Source organism: Onthophagus taurus, chromosome 11 (genome assembly GCF_036711975.1).
Source record: "Onthophagus taurus isolate NC chromosome 11, IU_Otau_3.0, whole genome shotgun sequence".
NCBI classification, from domain to species: domain Eukaryota; kingdom Metazoa; phylum Arthropoda; class Insecta; order Coleoptera; family Scarabaeidae; genus Onthophagus; species Onthophagus taurus.
Window position 1 is genome coordinate 7,463,166 of NC_091976.1, and position 16,978 is coordinate 7,480,143.

At 36.2% G+C, this 16,978-nt stretch overlaps 1 protein-coding gene across 1 annotated transcript; it reads left to right on the forward strand.

Moving 5' to 3' along the window:
* The first annotated feature begins 2,036 nt into the window (after nucleotides 1–2,036).
* LOC111420699 (Probable cytochrome P450 301a1, mitochondrial) lies at nucleotides 2,037–16,768 on the forward strand. The gene is made up of 9 exons (XM_071200380.1): nucleotides 2,037–2,062; nucleotides 4,057–4,524; nucleotides 5,172–5,288; nucleotides 5,343–5,419; nucleotides 15,531–15,732; nucleotides 15,796–15,958; nucleotides 16,013–16,261; nucleotides 16,317–16,517; nucleotides 16,578–16,768. The coding sequence occupies exons 1-9, from the start codon at nucleotides 2,037–2,039 to the stop codon at nucleotides 16,689–16,691; spliced, it is 1,617 nt and encodes a 538-aa protein (XP_071056481.1). The 3' UTR covers nucleotides 16,692–16,768.
* The last annotated feature ends 210 nt before the right edge of the window (nucleotides 16,769–16,978 follow it).

Genomic DNA, 16,978 nt, shown 5'->3' on the forward strand with positions numbered 1-16,978 from the left:
TTTCATTCTTGCCTTATTTTTAGTCATAGAGCATTGTGAAAGTTTATACCATACATAAAGACAAAGTGTAGAATATGTTATGGACAATCTTGGGACTTATTAGCCACTTCTGTAAAATGCCAGAATCTTCTTGAAAACTCTCGACATCAGTGGAAAACGATTTAACAATGTAACAAAAAACAGGCATCTGGCGTTGTTTAAACAGTGCAGAGATAACGACATGTTTCAAGCATTGGAATAGAATAGATGATGTGAATGGCCTTAGATGGATAGTGCAGGAGCACATAAATACATTTTCGAAGTATGTGAGTCACTATATTAAAAGATAAATAATAAAAAAAATAGAGTCAAAAAAGAATTCCTAGAAAATTTTAGACTTTCTAAAGACTTAAGGTTAAGGTCGAAACGATAAACATCGAGATCCTAAATACACTAATTTTCAATTGGACAAAATTGGCCAAAAATCTATATAAAACGAACATGTGGAAATCGATCAAACACAAGATAAGCAAGAAATACTAAGATCTGAAATAGAAAGAGCTATATCGCACATAAAATACCAAAAATCACCCGAATGGATGGGATACCTATCAAGATCTTCAAAGCTATAGAGGATAAGGACATCTTATTATGTAAGGATATCTTTATTGCCCAACAAAGTACCAATTACAGGACAATATTATACTATACAGAAATACCAATTTACATTGACACAATTAAACACTAAGCGAAAGCATTGTGAAAAAATATGGAGCACAAGACAATGACCAACTGAATGATACAAATCATTGCATCATTACTGCAACAATTGTAGAAAGGTTGCTTTAATATCACTTGTAACCAGGATATTATTACAAATAATCAATGAAAGGCTGAAAGGGCAAGAGAATACAATAAAAAAGTGTATCTATGTTTCATGGACTACACGAAGGCCTTCGAGTCGGTAGACTGTGTTACATTCCGAAATTTTTATGTTATGTGTGGGTGACTTGTTTATGTGTAATGGATAATGGGTTATGAGTTGCATACATTCGGAAACTTATTATTATTTTTATTTACTTTGTTTACATTTTGTTTGTTTATAACATTTTATTGTATTCTCTTTCAGCAACATATTCTGAGTATTCCTTTTTTTCCTTTTAACTCCTATCACTTTAAAATTCTCCTTTTTGCTTTTGAGAGAGTGTCGTAAATTCATGATGTTATCTTGCGCAGACGTAATTTTTTTGATATTTTTGATTTTTGGGTATAAAAGAGCGTTCAAGTTTCTTCTGGAGCTCTCTCTTTCTTACTATATTACCAGAGCAATACGTGTTTTCGAGTGTTAAAGAAATTTTGGTTGGTTCGCAATTTTTGGTTTTGGTGTAAAATTTTTTTTTCTAATCCATATTTGTGGGATTCATCATTCGAAATAAAGTTTTGGAAAAGTGTTTTTCTTTTACCAAATTGTACGGAGATTCCGGATGTAACACCTCGCCATCGGAAGTGTTAAGTTACACTTTGGCCACCGGCGCGTGGTTAAAATAACGCTGAGCAATAGAATTGTTGGCGCAAATGAAATACATAAGTAGTCTTAAGTAGTCAATTAAAAGCGAAAAGCATTCGTAGCCACATAGTTTTAACGAACACAATAGACATGTAATAAAGTAAAATAAATTGGTAATTTTAAACTAAAAAGAGTTTAAATCTTATCCGAAATAAATACATACACCCTAACCACCTGGAGACCCAAATGGGGTCAATACAGTAAAATAAAATGTTTATTTCAAAAAATTGACCATGTTTTTCAAAATAAAAGTAGATTTTTCTAGAAAACGGTCAACTTTAGAGTTCATGACCTACAGCACCTTTTTTGTGTAAAAAAACAACTACCCCTTCAAAATCTTCACCAATCATGACTTTAAAAAATATTTTTCTCGCACAAAACTTAGCTTATTATGAGTAGAAAATGTTTACAAACGCTGTTTTCCACAAAATCCACAAAATTCGAATCTCCTGGCAAAGTCTGTTGGTTCAAGGTGTTGTACTGGTTGAACATGGAATGGATACAAGCCATGAACATGTAATGTTCTCCATACTTTTACATGAGGAACACCTAGACGAGCAGAAAGTCTTCTTGTACTGGTAGATAGACTGCGTTCGACCGACTGAAGAATTTGTTCAACTTCATTCAGAGTTTGGACACCTGCACGTTGAGAATGAATACTTGTACTTACATCAGAACCGGTTTAATGCTCATTCATTAAAAAACTCGTGGCTTCGCCACTCGTTTTGCAACTTGAATTCGTGCATTTCAAACGTGTCTTACGAAACTTGTTTATTAATATACTACTATTACATTGATTTTTGATTTTATTATATTAAAATGGTTTGCGATATATTTCAATATATAGTTTATATATAACTTACTATCAATATATAATTTTCATTTCTTATGTGGTTCGACTTATCGTTCCACTGTATTACCAAAGTAATACGGTAATTATTAGTAATTATTTTCATTTACTACAGGAATTGTGTAAAGTAAATGGATTGCTTATACTTATTTATTTTCTTAATTTTTCTTTGTGATTCAGTCATCTTGGTCATAAATCACATCACCCCGCTTGCCTGTTCGGAACTTTTACAATACTACAGAGCAGGTAAAACCTGTATTGAATGTCTCGTGAACGTAGGTCGTTTCTAGTACAATTTTATGCCTCTACGAGCGACTCTTTTCGCATTATATCTGAACAGAACTGTACAAGGCGAAATTATTCCTGTGGTACTTTGTATGTCCATTCTGACCATTCTACATAGCCTATCCATCTCAACCTTTGCACTTTGATAAAATTAACTATCTCGGACATGTATTCTTCTGAGCACTTTCATCTCGATTCTCCTTAGTGCCTCTTGGACTTTCTGGATTAAAGTCCATATTTCCGAAGCAAAAGTAAGTGCTACTTGCATTAAGATAATGTGTATGATTAATTTGATTTTTCTTGTTAGCTTAGATGTGAAGTTGTTGGAATTTTTATTATTCATCTAGGATCCAAAGTATATGAAACTGCTAACCACCTCTATCTTACCATTCCCAATTTCCAAATGTTCTTGTATGTTTCCACCGCGAAATTTATCTTTAAGACTATCTTTCCCACCTTTGTTTTCAACATTGTAAAGACCTCCTTCACCTCGTTGATTTGTTTAATTTTGTTTCAGATGTTCGAAGTCTTGCAACTTTTTAAAGGGCAATGTTAAAAACCAGACGTGACAGCCCATCTTCCAGTTCTTGATAAATCTGCTTATATTTACTTTACAGGAAACCTTTCTGAGAGTTAAACGTATCATTGCTACCAGATGAGGTGATGCATTGAACTGCGACATTGCCTCGAGTAATGTATCTCTCAGTATATTGTTAATTTCTTGTAGAGTTTCTGACGATGACATAAAGCCGAAACTAGTCAGATTGAAAATTTTTTATAATTAAAGACCATTCCATGTTCCATTTCCGCAGTACTTTAGCATAGGACCTCCTTTATGTTGGTGGGATTTGAATGGCTGGATTTCTTTATATCATGTGATTCTACTTTTCCTTCTCTGTTGGGAAGGATTAAATTTCCGGTAAGAATCCCCACCCTTACAAGATTCGATGCGAGATATTTCGGGACATATTTATAGTATGTTTATATTTCAATAAAATTACAATGAATGTAATTTGCGAGAAAACAAAGAAATTTCTTTAGAATCTATTGTAGTCAGTTGAGTCTTATGTAAATCGACACGCAAACTTCACCACTTAATGGTTTCTAATTGTATTCGTATCCCTCCGACGATGATTACGTGAAACGAAATTAGAAAAGAAAGACATCGTGCCCCCCACCGAAAAACGGAAAAGCCCCCAGTGTAGCATGTTTGAAAGATAACGTTGATGAACTCAGAATTTGCGTTGAGCTTTCGCTTGATCTACACTTTTTAAATAGATAGTTATAATTCAGTGTGGTTTGTTTTTCTTTCTGGGAGAATCAAAGTAAGTTTTTTTTTTGTTTCAATTTTAATTTTTAATTTTAGTTTTTTTAGAATGAACCTTCAAAAAATTAATCGTAAAAAAATTTCGGGAAATTTGTATTTATTGTTTCGAAGAAATCGATCGCAAGCAATTATTTTCGAAAATACTTGCCCTTATGATTCTTTGCAAGAAATACGGCAAAAAGAAGGAACTTTAAAACCTTATTTTAGCATCCCAGGTCCTAAACCTCTACCTTTTCTCGGAAATAATTGGCGATTTTTTCCAATTGTTGGCCAATACGACGTTTCCGATGTGGCTAAATTATCTTCGATTATTTATAAACAATACGGGAAAATAGCACGGTTATCCGGATTAGTTGGACGACCAGATTTGCTTTTCATTTATGATTGCGATGAAATCGAAAAAATCTATCGAAACGAGGGATCAACACCATTCAGACCTTCAATGCCGTGTTTAGTGAAATATAAAAGCGAAATTCGTAAAGATTTTTTTGGAAATTTACCCGGAGTCGTTGGAGTGTAAGTAATATTTTTTTTTTCGAGTACTACTTTCGAACAAGTAGGTATATTATGATTAATCCTAGCATCGGTCGTTTTCATTTCACCGCGTGTCGAGACTTCCTTTTCCAACACAATTTACCACTTTCTCCCCGGTTTTGCTTCGAGCATACCAAACGAGATTGTCTGTTCGCTTTGAAAACCGTTCTCGTTGTTCGTTTACCCTCGATTACCATCTATAGATTTACAAATTTGACAACGAGACGCGAATTTTTATTTTTATTTATCGCAATCGTTACATCAGAAGCAATTAGATTCATTGAAATTGGTTACATATATAACTTATTGCTTAATTTAATTGATATTTAAATTTAATTTTTAAATGAATATTGGCATTAAATTGCAAATGTAAGATAAACTTTGAGGAAGTAACTGTAAACGTAATTACATAAATTAAAAAGAAAATATTACTTTCACTTCGATTAGGTTGTAAATGAATATATTGGATCTAAAAAATGTTTAGTTGTATAATTATAATGGGTATTTTAATACGCAATGAGAAAGTTCTTGTACCATTCATTCAAGGTACAATTCACTCATTGTCATCAGCAATATCATCAACGTTTAGAAAAAGTGTTCTAGTTATTAATTTATCAAATTAATTATAGTCATGGCGAACAATGGAGAGAATTTAGAACTAAAGTCCAAAAACCAGTTTTACAATTAAAAACAGTAAGAAAATACATAGAACCTATATCAACAGTAACAGATGATTTTTTAAACAGGTTTTTTAAATACTTAAAGAATTTGTAAATCAATTATTAATGAAACCTTTTCAGAATGATGGACTTAAAAGATAAAAACGAAGATATGCCCAGTGATTTTGATAACGAAATTCATAAATGGTCTTTAGAATGTAAGAAATCTCATTTTTATTTATCCTCTCTTATTATATATTTATTTGGGGTATATAATGCATTATAATTACGAAAACTTTCACGGCCAGTGTTAATTGAACTAAAACTAGAACTAACATTTAACCTAGAACTAGAAACTTTTGGGTTAAGCCCGACGCTTTTTGAAAAAGCGTTTGATGTCTCGGATGCTATGTCTCAAATTTCTTCAAAAACCAGTTCAAAATGACGACAATATTTTCCATGTTCGGCTAAAATACCAATTTGTTTTCTCTATTCACATTGTTCCTATGTCGATGGATCTTTATCATCTGTTATCGTCATCCTTGGGAAATAATGTTAATTTCCGGCTCTAGCTAGCACCTTGATTTTATCGAAATCTGTGCTGTGTTCCTTTTTGAGGTAATGCTCTGCGACTGCCGACTACTGGATATTATTTAGAGTTACATCCAGTTTGGCCAACGTAGTGCTTCCCACAACTGCACGATAATCAATAGACTATCGCTTCCTTTAATGGGATTAGCTATCGGAAAAGCGTTTCGAATTTTGCTGACTATACCATATAGTGTTACCATATTGACTCTGCTGCGGTCCGTGGGATCGTAAGAACTAATACGAGAAAGAATTCACAAGATCTTCAAGGATATGGACCAAATAAGTAAGAGGTTACTACGATTCCACCTCGCACTAATCGCACTAATCAACTGATTAAGCGTCCCATTAACAGTAACAGTACAGTGGTCGCTGCAGCATTTAATTACGCAGTAACTCCGAAGAGGAATTCCTAGACCACCTCAACTCATAATAACCCATAATCAAATTTACCATGGAAACGGATGCTGCAAAACAGTTCGCTTTCCTGGATATTTTGGTCATTAGGAAGATAGATGGGGGCATGTCTCATCGCCATGCATAACAGAAGAGGCCTGTGTTCTGAGCCTTGTTCCAGGATATGCGACGAAAGAATTTGAAGCAAGAAAAGTGATCTAGCGAGTCACTAAACAACGTTTTATTGTTTTCAATATTTACAATTTTCCCTTTAATACATTCTATACATTATATATATATATATATCTATACCTCCAGATCCTCCCCCCTTTCCATACCTTCGCCTCCTCGCACCCATCACCTCCCTCATCCATCTTTTACCCTCGCCCCGCTCTCCCAAAATCTGCTTCCTGTCCATTGCCTTCTCCCTTAGTTCACTACACCCTCTCAGCATGTGTTCCAGCGTCTCCCAATCCTCTCCACACAGCCTACACCACATCGTCCGCCCAATAGCTATTCCCCCTCTCCTCATTGCCACAGTGGAATCTGGCCACCAATCTTTTCCCTTCATGTCACTATCTCCCCATACCTTTCATTGTATCTCCCTTCTCCTATCTGTGACCTTGTTTCCTGCCTCTGTATATCCATGTCCCTATCTCTCAGTTCTCTCCACATTTAACCTCTTTCCGATCTTCTGTTTGCGATCCCAGTTAGTGAGTATCCCACTCTTCTATAATATTCTTCCCTGTCTCTTTGCCCATAGATCAGCCTCCTCTCTTTAATTTCCTTACAGCACTCTCCCAGGATCCTGCAATGCAGTCTTGCTTCTATCATTTCCTCATACTTCACTGCTTTTCTCCTCGCCCCCACCCTTACTGCATCCACCTTAACCTCCTCTCTCACTACATACCCTGGAGTCTCCCTTGCCAACCCTCGTATCCATCTCCAATATCGTGTTTGTATATCCTCTAGCAAACCTTGTTCTCTCCATCCCCATACTTCTGCGCTGTACATCATTGTGCTCCTTACCAATCCTATGTTTGATGGCCTTTCTTTTTCCGACGTCCCTCCCGAAAGTCCTTTCTCCCCATCCCCAAACCTGTCCCATCACCCTGTCGCTCTTTTTGCCATCGCCCTCACGTGCGCCCCGACCTTATTACTTTCCGCGAAACCATATCCCAGGTACGTGTACTCTTTCACTCTGTGCTCTATCTCTCTTTCCTGCCACCTCTATTCCTCCTTCCTTCTTCTCTCCCCTTTGCAGAACTTCATTATCTTTGTTTTCTCGACGTTTACCTCCAACCCCTTCACCTTAAAATATCTATCCAGGGACCTCATGATCTCTTTCATCTCCACCGCCTCTCTAGCCACAACCACCAAAACGTCCGCGTGCACCTTTGTTCCTTCTATCACCACCTCACCCATTTGCCCCTTCGCAAGTCTCTTTTCCAAGTCCGTCGTATATAGTGCAAATAGTGTGGGACTAAGCGGACACCCCTGTCTCAATCCCTTTGTCGTCCAGAATACCTCACTTAACTCTTCCCCCACTTTAACCTTCGCCATCGTCTCCCTGTACATCTCCTTCACCCTCCCTATCAGTTGTTCTGTGATACCTCTCCTCCTCATTTCTTCCCACAACTTCTCTCTATTCCTGTTATCGAATGCAGCCTTCAGGTCAATAAACAGTCCATACAGTTTTCCCCCCTTCTTGTTCAACTCCCTATCTACCAAGTGTTTCAGAATGTATACATTGTCAATTGCCCTTCTTCCTTTCCTGAATCTCGCCTGCCCATCCGGCAACAGTTTCTCCATTTCTTCTTCCAATCTCCCCAGCAGTATCATTGCATAAATTTTGAGAGTTGTGTCCAACAGGGTGATCCCTCTATAATTGCTCACCACCCTTTTACTCCCCTTTTTATACAGTGGGCATATTATCCCCATCCTCCACCTGTCTGGAAACCTCTCCCTCATCCATACGTCGCTCATTACCTTCCATAATTTCTTCATCACCGTCCCCGTCGCCTCCAACCATGCGTCTTTCTGGATCTTATCCTCTCCTGGCGCCCTTCCCCTCTTCAGTGCCCTCGACACTGCCTCCATTTCTTCCAGTGTTATCTTTTCTCTTCCTTGTACCCTCGCTCTCCCTTTCCCTGTCTTCTCTCTTCCACCCCTCCTAACAAGCCCATGAAGTAGGTTTTCCATTCAGTCATTTGTATATATCTGCTGACTTCTTCTCTTCCCTTCCTCATCCTCTTTAAATATCTCCATACCTCATTTTCCTCTTTCAACTCTTTAATCTTCTCAGCCTCCGTTTCCTTCAGCTCTCTCTTCTTTTTCTTGCATTCTTCTTTGTATTTTCCCCTGGCCTCTATATCTCTCTATCTCTACCTCAGCTCTCTGCCACTGTCTCAATTTCCTTCTGGCTTCTCTCTTGGCCTCTCTGCATTCCCTATCCCACCATTCGTTTCTTCCCAGTCTAATCCCCTGTCGCCCACTCTCTTTCTTCAACGTCGCCTCCCTAACCACCTCAATTAGTTCATTCAACCCATCGGCCCCCTCCACCCTCTGACTCCAGCTTGCCAATTGTCCCCTATTATGTTCTCTAATCTACCCTAATGTATTTTCCACCATATTCCATTATCTTTCTGTTGCTTCTTCCCTCCGATCCTTTTATGCATACTTCTAGAGGCTGGTGATCTGACTCTACCAACGCCCCAACCTTAAATGTTTCTATCCTCGGACGCCCCCTTTGCACCCGTATAGGTATATTCCCCTTCATCTCCTTCCTCCATATTTCCCATTCAGTATCTCCCATCCCCTATCTTCTACCCACCTCAGCATCTGCATCCCAACAGTGCGACAAAGGGGCCTTGGTCACTTGGTCGACCTGACATGACCCTCTCTAATCGGAGCCTTTTTATAATTTTTTCTATTTGTACATATATTATATATTATCCGATTAATAAACATTATTATTATTATTATCTCCATTCAGAATCCATTCTATTTCTCCTTTTCCCCCTTCTTCCCCTATTCTTGCATTAAAGTCCCCTCCAATAATCAGGTATCCCCCCCTGTGCTCCTCTGTCATATCTTCCCATTGCCTCATTGTTTCTTTCATTGTCTTACTATATACTGTGACTATCAGCACCTTCTCTCCCTTTAACTTGATTTGCCTTTTTACTATTCCCTTCTGCCTCCATCTCCTCTCCGTCTTACTCTCCTCCGTAATTCCTCTCGCTATTCCTGTTATAATACCTCCGCACGCTCCTCCTCTCTTACTTCTCCTCTCTTACTTCTCCTCTCTGCAAACACGCAATCCCATCTATACCCTTCTGGCAACTTTCCCTCAATCTTTGTTCACCCTACTTCATCAACCCAGGTCTCCACCATATAAATCCGTTCAAATATTCCCAGAACTGCCCCTTCCTTATTCGTAATCCCCGCTACATTCCAGAACACCATTTTCAACTCCTCGTCTTCTCTGGCTTTTCCCCTCCCCCGTCTAGTTTTTGATAAAGTCTCTTTCTGCCCTCTCCTCATGTCCTCATAATTAATACTTCTCTTCGCCAACTCCGCCGCAATCTGGTATTCCCCACAGTTTCTATCCCTCGTTTCGTGTCTGTCATCCTTCCCCTTTGCAGTTTGCACATACTGCCTCTCCCTATTCCCACAGTTCTTAAACTCGTGGTCCTTTTCCGCACAATGCCCACATACCATTTCCGATTTGCAGAAACGTTGGAAATGCAGTTCTGTATGTACTCCACCGGCTGGTTTCATCAGCCTCCCTTAGGTTTCAGGTGTGACGGAGCAGATTGCAAGGTACAGTCAGCAACATTCTGTAGGCTCTTTTTATAGGACAAACTAATCCTATTGAAGGGAGTGGAAGTCTATCGGCTATCAGACAGTTGTGGGAAGAACTACTTTGGTGGAACTGGACGTAAAATCGAGTGCCGCATCAAGGAACATGTGAGGGATGTTGGAGTCGCAGAGCGTTGTTACAAAAAGAGACAAACCATAGATTTCGATAAGGCCAAGGTGCTAGTAACAGCTGAGCATTATTTCCAAAGGATGACAATAAAGTCAACAGAGATTCATCGACATATGAACAATATGAATAGAGAAAACGGCTGGGAACAACTTAGTTGATAACTAGTCTATTAATGTTAATTAATTATGCATTAATTATTTATTCATGTATATTTTGTCTAGTGTTAGTTCTAGTTTTAGTTGTTATTCAGCGCTAGGTTATTTCGCTTCTCCAGTTCTTTTATCACTATTTCTCCTGCTTTGGCTAGGTGGAGTCCATTTAAATATTCTTTTCGGCCATCTATCTTTTGGCACCCTCATTACGTGGCCAATCTAATTTAAACCCTTCCTTTCTATTCTGTCAAGCACTGTTATTTTCGCATCTATTCTATTTCTTATCTCATCACTTCTAACCTCACTTCCATATTATAGTATTGATTCTATACAGGCCTGCCCTATTCGTTTATTGTTTCGGTTCGATATCAGCATCTTGCAGCTCTTATTTTGTTCGTTTTGGTTGACGATACGTCAAGGTATTTGAAATTTTCAATTTGCTTAATTGCCGTGACGTGCTTAATTACTACTTCAAATACCGCGCCCGAATTAACTAGAAAATATTGTTTTATTAAGGTTATCCCGCATGTCCCACTGTTGAACAGAAATGGTGACGAATTACACCCTTTTCTTAGTCTTTTCGTGGTGTTGATTTGTTCAGACAATTTTTTTCCTTTTTTATATATGTAGGTGATATTGACTATGTGTAGACACTTTGTAATGTCTATTAAATGAGGGTTTATTTGAGTAGTAGTTAACACTTGGTACAGTTTGCACCTTGGAATGGAGTCATATACGTTCTCTAAATCGAGAAATTCTAGATATGCTTCTTGTCCTATCTGCAATAATTTCTTCAATAATTATTGTCTGTACTATTTTGTCACTTATGCCATCCATAAACTTAGTATGCTCAAACCTCTATAACATTTTGACTCACGTTTACTACCTTAATCGGATCAACTCTTCGAAGCCTTGGCAATTCTCGCTGTATTTTATATTCCAAAATCTCTTTTTATTCAAAATGTCACTTTGTTAGATTTATTATGCATTTGCACTATTATATTTCTCTCTAATTGTAAGTTTTCTTATTTCTTCTTCTTAATCGTGACTCTATAGTGTTTAGGTGCACTGATTTGTTATTTCTTTTAATGTTGTTTGTAGGGATTTCGTCTTATTTCTGGCTCATAAGTACTGTTACTGAAGATTCGAGATAAACAAACTCAGGAACAGGTTGGATTTATGGTGGGCGGTGCTGTATTTGGAGGATTTTGCTTTTGTCTACTATCCTTAGTTTACATTTAGCGAGATTTATTTCCAACCCCAGTGTGCGACTTTGGTTAGTAATCAGTTGGAGCATTTTTTCCAACTCGATATAATTCTTGGATAGTATACTCGTAGCGTTGAGGACATTATACATCCTTGTCTTATGCGCTTTTCAACCTTAAAGGACTTAGAGGTAGTGTTGTCTAATCGAATTATACCTTTATCTCTACTTTTATTTCCTCTTTCAACCTGCATTGCGTTTCCGGTGTTTTCAGCTTTTGCAATATCCAGTTTTCTATGTTTGTTTTCTACGATACTTGATACAAATGTTTTATCTATTAACATATAGTCTATTTGGTTCTTGGTGATACCGTCTGATGAGATCCCTGTCGTTTTATGTATACTCCCATGTGGCATTCATGTTGTTCTGATAACCATGTTCCCTCCTGCTGCAAATCAAATCACAAATTCTCCGTTTTCGTTAGTCTCATCATGTAAGCTGTGTTTTTCTATGGTTCTAAGTTATCGTATCGTATAGCTGTTTCACTTGCTGACAAAATAGCTCTTTTATTTCCTGCTTCTGCTTTTCTGATAAGCTATGTACATACACAGAGTGTCCGTAAAGTAACGGATATAGGCGATAAAATCTAAAGGTCTAAAGATTTAAATTTTTGCAATTTTTTGGTGTAGATTTCAAATTTTTTCCGCCATTTTTAAACGAGTTATGGCGTCATCGATATTTTTTTTAAATGGTAATCCCCCATATTTATTGCGGAATATGAAAGAGGATTTTCTTCTGAATCTAGTACAGTCAATATAAATATTGGTTACATAAGAAAATTTTCGAGAAAACTTACTTTAAAGTTTAATTCCTTCAAATTTGTATAATGATAAAAATAGCAGTAGTCATGAGTAACTATGGTAACCAATTATTCTAAACAATTCCCTGAGTGTCATAAACTGATTTAGTAAAGCTTCTTGAAGTGTAGTGGCGCGCTATCTTGTTGGAATAACTGCCATTGGAATTGAGTTGTGTCAACATTGACGGGATGGAAGGAATGACATCGCTTTGAAAAAATTTAAATATCTCTTTCCACTTAAGGTTTCCTCAAATCTTTTGCGGATATTGGGTGTGCGACTTTCTTGGCTAATTTGGATTTTGAGTAGCGCAATACCGACAACTTTGTCTATTTACTTGTCCACTCAATGTATTATTATTATTATTGAAAAAAGTCATAGGCCTGACATTAGCACTCACAATAATTTCACCCAGGACCACATAGTAGCACATTAAGAGTATTCAAAGTTGGTCGAATAGTTGTATGTCTTTAAAATATTTGATCAGATTCAATGAGTTTTCATAGGCAGACTCTATGCTTGTTATATTATAAATATTTCTTGCTTGTTCATATAATGTACATTCTACAATGATGTGTTCTAAAGTGAGTTCCCTATTACAATTTGAACACATGGGTCTCTGCTCCTCTTTTAACATATATTTGGAAGTCAACGATGTATGGCCAATGCGCAATCTACTTAGTTTCACTTGTTCTGAGCTGCTTAATTCCGTTTCGGAACTTATTCGATAGACCTGGGGTTTGATTTTTCTCAAGAAACTTGGAGTATTTGGCCATTGTTCTTCCCAGCTGTTATAAATCAAGGATCTTACATGTTTTGCAATATCTTTATGTCTGCAAAAGTTCACATCCATTGTTGCTTTATCTGCAGCCTCGGATATTGCACAATCAGCACGTTCATTCCCCCCAATTCCAACGGGACTTGGCACCCATATAAATATTACTTCATGATTTTGTTTTGTGATGCTGTCTAGTGTGCCTAAGATTTGTTGTAGCATTACTTCCTTTGTGTACAGGTTTTGTAAGGATTTGACACTACTAAGCGAATCACTTATTATTAGAAAATTGCGGTTATTGAGGTTCATATTTATGTATAGTAGTGCTTGGAATATTGCATATAACTCTGCAAGAAATATTGAGGAACATGGTTGAAGCGTCCAGGAATGTTCTGTATTATCGACTGATATTGCACTACCAACACCGGTTTCTTTTTTTGATCCATCAGTGTAAACACAAAAGGCATCAGGGTAAGTATGCACTATGTTGTGAAAATCAGCAAGAAACATTGCATGGGAGGCGTTTGATTTGGAAAATTTAGTGAGGTCCAACCTAGCTTTAATGGGATTCAACAACCATGGAGGCACTTCAGAATATTGGTAGGTAAGTACCTGAGATAATGCCATATCTAAAGATTGTATCAATTCTTGTGCACGAACGATAGTTGGTCTGGTAGCTGTCAATCTAAAGGTAAGTGTTTCTTGTTTTGTCCACTCAATGTAAATGTCGTCGAAAAAATTATGTTTTTGACAAAGTCTTCGTCATCGTTGTAAAATTGTTGTTGCAAAAACTACGATTCATTGCTCGTGAATCAGGTTTACTTTATGGGAATAATATTTTGCGGGTTTTAAAATTTTATGAACCGTTGATTTACTAATGTCGAAATTAGACCCAATACTCCTTACAGTAACATGACGGGTTTTCTTGCCCAGCCAAAACCACGATTTGTTGAACTTCCCTTGCAATATTTAGTAGGCCAGACTTCGAGAGATGGCCATGCTGTTTAAATTTAGTCACAGCTAGGCTCACCATACTTTGGCTAATGAGTTGGCGATCAAGATATGTTGTATTAAAGAGGTCAACTACTTACTACATCAGTTTTTGACATTAGGAAATTGTTTAAAATAATTGGTTACCATAGTTACTCATGGCTACTGCCATTTTCATCATGTTAACAAATCTGAAGTAGTTAAACTTTAAAGTAATTTTTCTCGAAAATTTTCTTATGTAAGCAATATTAATATTGACTGTATTCGATTCAGAAAAAAATCTGCTTTCATATTCCGTAATAAAAATGGGGGATTGCTATTTGAAAAAAATACCGATGACGTCATAACTCGCTTAAAAATGGCGGAAGAAATTTAAAATCTACACCAAACAATTGCAAAAAATTTAAATCTTTAGACCCGTTTCAGAGATTTTTCCATAAACCGTTTATAATGATTTTATCGCCTATATCCGTTACTTTACGGACATACTGTATAATTGTTAGCCATCTGGTTTCTGGTATGGCTGTGATTGTTAGGTTGTATTTCTTTATTTCATTAAATAAAGGAATGGGTTATAGCCCATAGCTCAAGCCTCCTCCTTTATCCGGGAAGAGGCAGTGATGATTCCTGATTAGAAATCAATTTAATTTCTGAATCTGTCTGCCGGTGATTCGTTGTGTTCATTTCTTACATCCAATGTAAACTTTCCTACCACATTTCTGTAAGTATCAACGGCGTTGCATAGCACTCTGGACTACCAGAATTTCCTTCTTGGGTAACTCTTGTGTAGATTCTCCCCAATAGACCGTAGAGGTTGTTGCTGGAATCGGGGTTAAAAGGCTTAGCTTGAATTTTAACTACAATCATTCTGTCGTTGGCATGATTGCGTGTTCCGCTCTTGATTTGGGAAGTAGTAGCGTAGCTCCGTTGCGACTCTCGTTCGTATTTCCCAAAAAATATACTGTGGAGCCCTGAGCAGTATTGAAGTAATCGCTGTGAGTTTCGGAATGGTTCAGGAAGCTTAATTTATGGGCCTCGTTCATTCTATATGCTCACGCGAATATTTCTGCTTATGTCCATTCTGGTCCCCTCCACCGGAAATCCGATGAGGGGGCTATTTAAGTGTCCGGAACATTTTATATAAAATGATGACATCATAAAGTTTTCTTGAGAAATAGTATTAAAGAGGATTACCTATTCCATCCTTACTACTGTGTATAACACACCGTTTATGTACTATTTCTTTCTTCATTTCAGTTTGTTCGAAACCTCCCATAAAATTGAGTTTAATTCCTAAGCTATTCAAAACACTTTGTCGCTCATAACAACTCACCTAACTCCTCTAATTTATTATATGTATTTAATTTAAAAAATAGGTATTGGATTAGTGTCAATGGATGTTCGTTTGGGATGTTTAGATCCAAATTTAAGCCCAAATTCTGAACCACAAAAAATAATAAACGCCGCTAAATACGCGTTAAGAAATATAGCAATTTTAGAATTAAAATTTCCATTTTGGAGATACTTTCCATCGAATATTTGGAAAAAATATGTTCAAAATATGGATTATTTTGTATCGTAAGTTTTAATAAAAAAAAATAATATCTTCCCAACCTTAACACATAATTAATAAATAAATAGGATATGTACTAAATATATTGATGAAGCCATGGACCGTCTTCAAAAGAAAACGAATAAATCTGATAACGAATTATCTTTAATAGAACGAATTTTGGCAGATGAACCGGATAAAAAAACTGCTTACGTTTTAGCGCTAGATTTAATCTTCGTTGGAATTGACACAGTATTTATTTAATAAAAAAAGATTATCCGCAATTAAAATTATAACTTTTTTAAGATATCCATGGCGGTGTGCTCAATTCTTTACCAATTAGCCACTCGTCCGGAAGAACAAGAAAAACTTTACAACGAGTTAAAAAGAATTTTACCCGATCCAAAAACTCCGTTAACTCCAAAACTCCTCGATGAAATGGTTTATTTAAAAAGTTTTGTTAAAGAAGTTTTTAGAGTTTATTCAACCGTTATTGGAAATGGGAGGACTTTGCAACACGATACTATTATACAAGGATATCATATACCAAAAGGAGTAAATTTAAATTATTATTAAAAATTACAACGAAAATTATATTTATTTTAATTAGGTTCAAGTAGTTTTTCCAACATTAGTAACAGGGAGTATGTCTGAATACGTTTCAAATCCAGAAACATTTAAACCAGAACGATGGTTAAAAAACAGTGAAGAGAAAATACATCCTTTTGCATCGTTACCTTATGGATATGGCGCTAGAATGTGTCTTGGGAGGAGATTTGCGGATTTAGAAATACAAATATTATTAGCTAAGGTAATAAATGTTTTTTTATTTTTATTTTTTTTTGGTTTAAATATTTATATATTTTTTTAGTTAATTCGATCTTATAAATTAGAATTTCATCATGATCCTTTAGAATATAAAGTAACTTTTATGTATGCACCGGATGGAGATTTAAAATTACGAGTTTTAAAAAGGTATGATTAATTATTTTTCAAGATAATTATCTTAAGATATTATTAAAGTAAGGTAAACGGTGATATATTTTTTGATTAACACTTTAAGCGTCGGATTATTAATTTTATGTTTATTTTTAAAAAGATAGAAAATAAATTATTTGTTATAAATATGTGTATTTTTTTAGAAGACAAGCTGATTGATTACTTTAAAAATCATTTCCCTTTTCTTTTCAATTAAAATTAGTCTATAGAGTAGTTTTAATAGACTACTCCATAGACTAGTTTTAATAGACTAACTATTAATTTTTATCTCAA